The sequence below is a fragment of the Pelodiscus sinensis genome, chromosome 25 (assembly GCF_049634645.1).
Source record: "Pelodiscus sinensis isolate JC-2024 chromosome 25, ASM4963464v1, whole genome shotgun sequence".
In the NCBI taxonomy this organism is placed as follows: Eukaryota; Metazoa; Chordata; order Testudines; family Trionychidae; genus Pelodiscus; species Pelodiscus sinensis.
In genome coordinates, this window is record NC_134735.1 from 1,524,027 (window position 1) to 1,534,185 (window position 10,159).

A 10,159-nucleotide genomic window follows, 5' to 3' on the forward strand; every position below is an offset into this window, starting at 1 on the left:
GGTCTGGTTAGAACAAAATATGACCCAACATCAGCCCAGGGGCTCCATCGAGTCAAGTAACCAATACTACATGCTTCAAAGGAAGCTGCAGGCAAATTAGTGCTGGGTAAGTTTCTTCAAAACACCTATCAATATGCTGAAGCAACAGGTTCTGTGTCCTTTACAAATTTCTTTATTTAAATAATCCCAAGGCTGTTAGTTATATACAGGTCCTGTCCGTTTTTAAGATCTACCAGTGAATTTTATGTTATGACTAAAAAAATAAACACACACGGGCAACCGAACCTAAATTCTGGGGTCAGTCACTGTTAGAGCACATTTACCTGTGGGAAGAGGGAGGGTTAAGAGACAGGCTAGCCTGCATACCATGTGGCTCTTCTGGTTTGTGGACACTGTAGGACTGAGGTCAGGAAGCCTTTTTGGCTTCTTAGCCATATTGCAAAATAGAAATGTTACAAGAAAAATGGGAATTTCTAACTCAAGGGCAAGGTGAATTGAATAGTAACAGGCTCTTATCCCTCAACCTATGAGATCAAAGATACCCACAGGGGTTTTTTGGTAGAGCCACTACTGAGCCAAGCCTTGTCACACATGCAAATTGATCACCCTTTCCTTCTGCCCCCTCTCCCCCCAAAAGGGCTTACTAACTCAGTGTATGACAACATGGTCACTGTGTTCACAGAAGTAGGGCTAGATGTGAAAACTTGATTACAACACTGTGTGTGCAAAATCTCTTTTTAATCAAAGACAAGTCTGCATGCAGAGTAACTAGCCTACATGTCTGGGTCTAGACCACTCAGCAATAGGCAGTATCTACCATGTGTACACGTATACAAGGAATAAGTCTTTCATAAAGAAAGCAGTGCACTGTGGAGACGTCAGATGAATGTTCGTGTACACTAAAGTGTCAGTTTCTCAGCAAAAATGACTCAATGTTTGATCATTCTATTTCCTTCTGAATCCTCTGTGAATAGCAAGTCATAGCATAAATCAGGCTCACATGAATTCATGGCTGTAGTAGCTAAAGGAGTCCTGGCCGATGCCCCTGAGGAATAAACCTTAAAGCAAGTTGCAGTGGGTGGGCTAGTTGCCCAGTGAACGGAGTTGGTTTTGTCCTGTAGACACTTTTTCTGCAAAGGAGATCTGACATTCTTATCAAAGTGCTGATGAGAAATGATTCTGTGTCCCTCTGAATCCTGGGTAAACAATTGCGTAGCAGGACTATTTTTACTGCCCCCCTGCTCTTCTGCTGAACCAGCCATATTGTAATAGTTTCTTGTCCAAAAACCAGCACAATTTTGACTGTCTCTCAGAAGCTCTGCTTTAGCTATTTGCCCCTGGGGCAGAGGACGAGTGGTCTGGCCTTTCTTTCTCTTTGGAGCAGGATTTATATTCTCAATGTCTGAGAAATCCACACAAGAAATTCCACTGAAGGGCGGGTTTTTGCATTTCCCACCTTGCTTCATCACGTGTTTAGGTTTGAGGCCCATTCTCGTTCTCCCACTCTTGGAACACAAAAGGCCCTCTTTCTCTCCTGTCCAGTAAGTCTCCCTCTTCCTTGAAATTATTCCATGTACTACAGAAACACTTCCAGGGAATGAGTCAGCTGCATTTTTGTGAGCTAAAACCCTATTGCCCTCTGAATCCTGTGTGAAGTTTATGGGGGTAGAGTCTTCTGTCTCACCAGCAGAGATCCTTGCGATGGCTGTGCACTCCTTCGTGATGTTACACTGTGCTTCGTTCAGCAGAGGAATGTTCCACTCTTGTGTGTGTTGTACAAGTGGCTGGCTACACTCCTGAATGTTGGCCTCCTGAGGGCTCAGGGTTGGATCCTGGACTGCCACTAGCTTAGGAGGTACACAGTTCTTCACAGCCAAGGAATCAGAGCCTTTTCCTTTGAGAGTTGTATTTGCCATAAAAGAATAGGGCTTTAAGTGTTCATCCTTTTCACCTGAAAAAAAGTATTTGAATAAGGCAACGGGGATGATATGCAAATTCTTCAAACTCAAGATTTAGCCATGAGTGGCAGAGTGCCTCTCCACATTTGATTTAGCTAACTGTACATTATGCCCCATCCCTCCTCTGATTTGGATGCAGCCAGATGAGTTTCACAACATCCTAATAGCTCTGCCTCCTTGCAGAAATTAGTGAAAGAGCTGGTCCAGTAAGGGAAGCAAGGCGGCAACAATCAAGCAAGATATCCCTCCATGAGGGTGAAGTGAAATGACATCTTGGGGCTAGGGATGTTAAATACTAGTCGACTATCAGATAAGCATTTGCTTATCAGCTAGTCTTTTGACTGGTTGATATCCCCCTGCGGATCAGCTGTGCGGTGGTTGCCCCTTTAAAACACCACCTCTGCACATTTCAAAGGGGCAGCTGCTGTGGAGCCCAGGTGCAGCTGGGGACTCCCAGATGATCCCGGGCTCCCCAGGGCACTTCCCCAGAACCCAGGATCAACTGGGGAGTCCCCAGCTGACCCCGGGTTCCATGGTTTTGAAATGCTGGGGGCTCTTGTGCATTTCAAAGCAGGCGCTGCATGCAGCTCAGACAGTGGGACTTCCCCCTGACTCTGGGCTGTACCTAGAGTCCTGCATTCCTCCTTTGAAATGTACATTTCAAGGGAGGAATGCGGAAGTGCCTATCGACTAGTCGATGGAAATTCCATCAACTAGTCTCCACATTTTAACATCCTTACTTGGTGCTGTCTCTTCCTCAAGCCTCCCTCAAAGAGTCAAATTCCAGCTTCAAAAAAAAAAAAAACATTCCACCTACCTTATGTTCCTTACACTTTCAATAGGCTGTGGCATTTAGCAGTTATGTAATGCCTATTTTTCCACCCCTAAGGTAGTTGCAGTGATTTTGATGACAGTATATTTGTGAGGTGTTTTACTAATGAACAGTGCAATAAAAACTAAGTTTCTAATCTTGTGAATCAAAATGATATGATTGCTATTTAGTGATTAACTATTAGATGTTTCCCTTCTTTATAAGCTAGTGATGCACGAGGAATGTGGGAAAGTGAACTTAAAATCTCTAGATTAAGGAAACACCTGCTTTGGAAACCATTTGAAATAATGCAATTTCTAAATCCTACCCAAGATTCCAGCTTTCCCTCAATTTCAGAATAAAGAGCTAATATTTACAACACAATAGTAACTACTGCTTGAAGTTTTCTAAAGGGAAGTCTAAAATAAATCTTGCAGTAGGACTCTATAGTGAATACAAGGATAGGAACCTTCATGCACTGAATCTACAGGAAGCTGGCAATAGCACAAAGCATAAGCAGAGGTTGAATAGCACTGTTACAAGCCCTGCCCACAAGAGACAAATAAAATGAGACATAGTAGTTTGAGTGTGTTTAAAAAAAAAAAATCAAGACTGCTAGGCTCAGGTCCCCCAAAGCCATTGGTGTGCTCACTCCAGCAGCCCAAGCATAGGAATTGAGCCACAGCTTAGCTCACAGTCAGCATTTCAGAACTGAAACACTGTGTTAGATAAAATTCAACACTAGATGGACCTAGTAGGCTAAACCAATTAGAGATGTGTCAATAGTATGAGTACACCTTCCCCTACCATCTCCTCTCAGCTTTAACACTTTAGGGTTAATGTGCTACCCTCCCCAACAAAGGTCCTGATCCTATAGCCCTTCTACAGCACAATGGTCTTGTTTAAATCAATGGTGATAGAAATGTAGCCGTGTTAGTCTGGTGTAGCTGAAACAATATACAGAACTATGCAGCACTTTAAAGACTAACAAGATGGTTTATTAGATGATGAGCTTTCGTGGGCCAGACCCACTTCCTTAGATCAAATAGTGGAAGAAAATTGTCACAACCATATAAACCAAAGGATACAATTTAAAAAAATGAACACATATGAAAAGGACAAATCACATTTCAGAACAGGAGGGGGATGCAGGGGGAGGGAAAGGAAGGAAGGTAAGTGTCTGTGAATTGATGATATTAGAGGTGGGAAGAGTGGGATGTTTGTGAGTTAATGGTATTAGAGGTGATAATTGGGGAAGCTATCTTGGTAATGGGTAAGATAGTTCAAGTGTAAATCAATGTTAGTCTTGTACAATCAGTGAACTGTAGCGTCAGTTCCAGATTTATACAAATACAGGATGAATTAGGTTCCTTTGAAAATCCCAGCCTTTAAAATTTGTAGGGAATACAATCAGGCAAATTTGGGAAGAGAGCTGAAGGGACTCTGTTCATTTTGGGTCTGATCTACCCATCCCATGTGATTTAGTCTCTGCTCTAATTTAAACTCTTCTAATCGAAAATGCCTTGAAATAACACTAGGTGGATTTTCTGTCCTCACTGGACAATATATGTTTGCACAGAAATTCGGTCAATCCCCCTTCCTTCCTCCCCACCCCTCCCCCGTGTAAAAAATTTCTTTACAGTACCTGTTGGTTGAATGCTGAAGAATGAAGAGATGGTAGTTTGCTTGGTGCATGGCTGAGGTAAATTGATTGAAATATTACTATTATAGTTCTTCTCAATAAGTGGATTTGGCACGTATGAAGTTGGCTTGGATATGAGAGTCTGGATGGGGAGAGAAGTGCTAGAGTGAATTAAACCTGTGACATAAGTGACATAATTCCCCTCTCCTTGTTATGCCCTTTATTTCCTTTCAAGCAGTGTGGTACCACTGTGGAATGAAGTACCCTTCCCCCCCAAATAAGTCTCAAATCCTATCTCTTCACCATTAAATCCTTCCTTGCATTGCTAGTCTCTGTTAGGATACTCCCCACTGCCACACCTAAGACAATTTGGTGAAGGCTCCTTTTTAAAAAAAGGGAGAGGTAAAAACAAGCTAGGCTTCTTCCCCTGCCAATCTCTCCTGTTGCTATGGTAGCTCATCATCTGAGCTCTCTAACTTGGATCGTAAACTCCTTAGGGTAGAGACCCTCAAGCAGTAGGTTTAAGGGATGTACACGGCTATGACAACACAAACAGTATAGCTGTATTACCTGTACTTTGCGCTTCTTTAACTTTGCAGTGTCCAGCCAGATGCCACAAGTCTCAAGCTGCTCAGCATTGCTGCTTTTTCTTAAACGTTTCATGGCTGATCCTTTTTCAGTACCCAAACGAAGGAGCTGCTGCAACCTGAAATAAGGTAGGCCAGAGCATTGCCAGCGGTGTACCAGGCTATGAACAATTTCCAGCACAATGGTGGGACAGTTGATACAAACTGGCTCTGACACACCTTGGACAACTGATTTAATCTTTTGTACCTGATTTACCAAGGCATACGTGTGTACCTGCTTGGAAAGTGAGTGACCTGAACATGAAAAAGGAATTTTACAACAAGTGGAAACTGCCCCGTGGGTAGTGCAGCGGGAGTAGCTCCCACGGCCAAGTGCCACCCCCTGGGGAAGCTGGGGACGAGCAAACCCAGGTGAGCCTAGAGAAAAGCAGCGAACAGGATACAAGGTTTACATCCCAGAGCTACTCACCTGGGGGCAGGTTCAGTCTTGAGATGGGGGGGGGGACGGGCTCCGAACAGACCCACGGCCCGAGCGTCGGGGACCACGGGGCTGGGGCAGCAAGGCAGGGCCTGCCGAGCTGGCAGGAGAGGGGAGCTCGCGGGGCAGGGCCCCCGTCCCTGGCCCTTCCCCCACCCCCAATAGCACTGCAGCCCCAGGCTCCGCCCCCCAGCCCCGCCCCCAATAGCACTGCAGCCCCAGGCTCCGCCCCCAGCCCCACCCCCAATAGCACTGCAGCCCCAGGCTCCACCTCCAGCCCCGCCCCCAATAACACTGCAGCCCCCAACCCACTGCAGCCCCAGGCTCCACCCCCAACCCACTGCAGCCCCAGGCTCCACCCCCAACCCACTGCAGCCCCAGGCTCCGCCCCCAGGCACCACTGCAGCCCCAAGCCCCGCCCCCAGCCCCGCCCCCAATAGCACTGCAGCCCCCAGCCCACTGCAGCCCCAGGCTCCGCCCCCCCAGCCCACTGCAGCCAGCTCCTACCTGCCCCCAAGCCCCGCCCCCGAGCGCTCTGCAAGTTGCTCCCCGCCAGGCGCGCGGCGCTGCTGGTGGCTCGAGCCCGCAGGGGGCCGACCTGCACCCAGCGCGCGGCCGCCAACCGCCGCTCCCGCCTCAGCGCCTCACGAGCGGCGGGGGGCGGGGCCAGCCGGGACGGGAGCCAATCACAGTGGCCCCGCCGGGCGCCAGGCGCGCGCGGGTACCGCCCCTCCCCCTCTGGGCGCGGCTCGGCAACTTATGGCCCCGCCCCCTCCGCTTTCCGCCGCGACCCCTCCCCCGCATTCACCATCCCCCCCGCTCGGCCCTGCCCCCTCAGGGCGGTTATAACCGGCAGCGGGCGCGGGGGGGGGGACAGACCTGCGCGGGCAATGCAGCTGGGGGGGGGTTGTGAGCCAAAGCCCCCCCCAGCGTCTGGTCCGTTACCCTCTGCTGGGCCATCGCCCCCCCCGCAGCGTCCCGGGGGGGCAGAGCCCAGCCCCTGGCCACAGCGGGACCCCCCCAGCGCAGCCACCCAGCCAGGGACCGCGACACCGCCCCCCCCAGAACCCATCCCAACCCCCCCCATGGAAATCCCACCCTGACCCCCCCACTGCCACTTGAGCCCCTTGCTCCCCCCCCAGCGAGAGCAGCCTCCCTCTGCCCCCTGGGACCCCTCCAGGCTGCTTCCAACCCCCCCCCTCCCCCCCGCCAAACAAGCCCAAAGCCAGGCCGGTCCGGCCGCACTTTTTCCTTAAAACTATTTGACATTTTAAAAGTTTGTCAGACGCGGCCCTAGAACACCAGGCCGGGCCCGTCCCTGCGTATTTACGATTAGCAATCCCGAGGGGTTTGTGCAGCCTCTTGCAGTCTGGAAACAATCACACAGCGCGAACCGCCTGGCCGGTGTAAACCCGCAGCGCGTGCGTCCTCCGCTAGCTGAAACACAGCCCGTGCTGTTTGTCGCACACTGCACATGGTAGCCTGAGCTACAAAGTAGGGGACGTATTATCGTTCCTTGGACCACTGTCTGTTGGTGAGACAAACATCTGTGCGCCACAGAGCTGGTCTTGAGGTCTGGGAAAGGTAGCCTGTCTTTCCCAGAAGTGAAAAGCTCTGGAGAGCTTGAAAGCGTGTCCCTTTCACCAATAGAGGCTGCTGGTCCAATAGAAGATACTATCTCACCCTCTTTTTAAATGAGTAGTCCTGGGGGCATCTTAGAGCCTACCAAATGTAGAGGATCAAGAGCTTCTGTGGGTAAAACCCACTTCATCAGATCCTGGGACTAACATGCCTTCCACTACATTGCAAACAGGATAGATCAAAACAATGGCAAAAAAAAAAAAAAAGCCCAATGCTGAATGTCACAAGCTTTTTATTTTGTACCCACCACACAAAACACAGGAGCTCCCAAACAACACCCTGAAAGTGTATGGGTCACACGCACCTGAGTGATACCCACATAAGTTCTATGGGCCTTACCAGGGCTTTGATTCCAGCCTGTCCAGGTTCCCTTATCAGTTCTGCTGCTCGGGCCTGGCAGGGGCTATTTGACAATCGAGTTTGTGGCCTTTGAACTGCTACCTTTGCCAAATGGTATGGCTTGCCAGTTTTCACATTTGCTGAGCACGCTGAGTATTACATGTTTGTAGCATGGTCACCACCGCAGACACTAGATGCTGCAATGGTGTTCTGACGGTAAAAGACCCGTCATGTAGCTGCTCTGAGGAAGTGGATTTTGCCCACAGAAGCTCATAATACTACATGTACATTTGTGTTAGTCTCTAAGGTGCTACAGGACTACGCCTTGTTTCTGCTTAAGACACGGTGGACAGAGCTTCCCAACTTGTTCAGGTATCAAGGTGAGTTTGCCAGACTGCAACCACCATTGTACTAGCTTGTGACCATTCCCCTCTCTTGCACCTGCAGCCAGCAACTTCTACTGCCTCCCCTCCCTTCACCTGCCAACCAGTGCCCACTGTGCACTAAAGCTGGTGTGCTGCTGGTGCGTGACCGCAGCAAGACACAGCAAATGGAGAAGTGGGTGGTGCTAAAGCCCTGGGACCAGACACAGAAGCAGTTGGCCATAATGCAAAGGGCGGCTCGTTAGCCTAGTAATATGGTAATGTTTGACGTACAACCAGCAACCACTACAGGGAACTGCCAAGCTATGCCCATGGGAGAAGGCTCCAGCCATTGTTATAAAGCAACACTTACCCTAATGCGAACCCCAACCAGCCTGATACGGCCACTGTGTCAATGAAGGACCGTTCTTCATATGTTCTTAATCTTGAAGCACAATCTGCTCGTTACCTGCACTAATGGCTGGACCTTGCTCTGCACCCTGCAGGGCAAATGCAGGCAGAGATAAACCAAGCAGGTGGGCTCTGAAGTCAAGGAAAACATCCTAGCTTTGAGCTCAACAAGTCCCTTCCACCCCGGGTCCAGAGCTAGGGGCTATTATGAGACGCATCATGGCTGAGTTCAGCGAGAGGCTGAACATGACACCATCCGTGAGAGCGGCAGGCATGCCGACCGGCACCGGAACAGCCACTCGGTACCACACAGGCTTGCACAGCTGGATACTAACGGCAAGTGGTGTTACCAAGGCAAGTCAGCCTCAGTAATGTAACTTATCACTGAATTTTTCTTACACTTCCGTCCTTCGGGGCTAAAAAAAACGGGGTCAGCATGCAGTGCCTTGGGCCAAGGCTGGAATGCACACATAAGAGCAGCAGGAAGGAAAGGCCTGCAACATAAACAATGACACACCAGTAACATCTGCTTCGAGAAGAGGAAGGAGGCTGGCGCCACAGAGCTCTTTGGCAGCAGACAAGCCTGCGTGCACAGAGGCTGCCTGCAGGACAGGAGAAGCATCAGTCTCTCAAAGGACAAGGAGACCCTCGGTGTTGAAATGAACAAAATAAGCAATGGGCTTAACTTGCAGGAGGGAGGATTAGGTTGGACATTAGGAAAAACTTCCTGTCACGATGGGTACACACTGGAATAAATTGCCAAGGGAGGTTGTGGAATCTCCACCGCTGGAGATGTTTAAGAGCAGGTTGGACAGACACCAGTCAGGGATGAACTAGAATCGGTGCTGGGTCCGGCCGTGAGGGCAGGGGACTAGACTTGATGATCCCTTCCAGTTCCAGTTCTATGAGTCTACGAACATGATGACCTGGGAACATTCCACACCAAAGTCCAGCTCCTAACACCCGCAACATTGTGAGGATGTTTGAAACCTGCTTGCTCATTTGAGCAGGGCCGCCCTTACTCACAGGCAGGTTACACAGTTGCATAGGACACCCAAAAATTTGGGGTACCACTGGGTCTTACTGTCTACCCACCCACCTTTTCCTGTCCCTGTTCTGTGGCTCTGCTTCCTCCAGAGAGGATCTAGTGAACTTAAAAGTGACAACGCTTGCCAGCGCTAGTAGCAGCCACTGAACCTGTGGAGGAGCCATTCAAGTGTCACGTGCGTCTGCCATCCCCAAGCACAGACTGTCAGTTTCTCAATTTACTGTGTGGCTGTGTCTAGACTGGCAAGTTTTTCAACAAAAGCAGCTACTTTTGCAGAAAAACTTGCCAGCTGTCTACACTGGCCGCTTGAATTTCCGCAAGAACACTGACGATCTCATGTAAGAAATCAGTGCTTCTTGCAGAAATACTATGCTGCTCCCGTTCAGGCAAAAGTCCTTTTGCGCAAAAGCTTTTGCACAAAAGGGCCAGTGTAGACAGCTCAGATTTGTTTTGCACAAAAAAGCCCCAATTGCGAAAATGGCGATCGGGGCTTTTTTGCGCAAAAGCGCATCTAGATTGGCACGGACGCTTTTCCGCAAAAAGTGCTTTTGCGGCAAAGCGTCTGTGTCAATCTTGACGCTCTTTTCCGCAAATGCTGTTAATGGAAAACTTGCGGAAAATCATGCCAGTCTAGACGTAGCCGGTTAGTCGACAGGACCGCAGTTAAAAATTTGCTTTCAAATATTTCACACGTGTGTTGCTGATGCGTATAAAATCAAAGCGCTAAAAACTCATTTTCACCCCCCTCAGCTGCCATCGGGCACAGTTTAATAGTACTAAGTAAGGCCCCATAAATCTTAAGGACGGCCCTGCATCTGGCCATTCCACCACCTTTATATTGAGCCCGAATATGCCCAGATGAGGGGAAATCTGGATCCTGAT

General features: G+C 49.4%; 1 protein-coding gene across 4 annotated transcripts; it reads right to left on the reverse strand.

Annotated features, from left to right (window-relative positions):
- Window positions 1-156: 156 nt before the first annotated feature.
- Window positions 157-6,139, reverse strand: AUNIP (aurora kinase A and ninein interacting protein). 4 transcript variants are annotated; one of them, XM_075909171.1, is made up of 5 exons: window positions 5,984-6,136; window positions 5,468-5,622; window positions 4,982-5,117; window positions 4,415-4,553; window positions 157-1,951 (listed from the first exon to the last, which is right to left on the reverse strand). In XM_075909171.1, exons 3-5 carry the CDS (start codon window positions 5,072-5,074, stop codon window positions 930-932), a joined length of 1,254 nt encoding a protein of 417 aa, XP_075765286.1. In that variant the 5' UTR covers window positions 5,075-5,117; window positions 5,468-5,622; window positions 5,984-6,136; the 3' UTR covers window positions 157-929. The 4 variants fall into 4 exon arrangements, with proteins under 4 accessions (XP_075765286.1, XP_075765289.1, XP_075765287.1 ...); XM_075909174.1 differs by lacking the exon at window positions 5,468-5,622 and having other exon boundaries at window positions 5,984-6,139; XM_075909172.1 differs by lacking the exon at window positions 5,984-6,136 and having other exon boundaries at window positions 5,468-5,639.
- Window positions 6,140-10,159: the final 4,020 nt, after the last annotated feature.

What these genes read in the sequence shown, in the direction of transcription:
- AUNIP (XM_075909174.1), bottom strand. Translation starts at nt 5,074, where the DNA reads ATGAAACGTTTAAGAAAAAGCAGCAATGCTGAGCAGCTTGAGACTTGT. An exon ending in TAAAGAAGCGCAAAGTACAG is followed by an intron (nt 4,554 to 4,981) that starts GTAATACAGCTA and finishes CTCCCCATCCAG; the next exon opens with ACTCTCATATCCAAGCCAAC. An exon ending in CTTCAGCATTCAACCAACAG is followed by an intron (nt 1,952 to 4,414) that starts GTACTGTAAAGA and finishes ACTTTTTTTCAG; the next exon opens with GTGAAAAGGATGAACACTTA.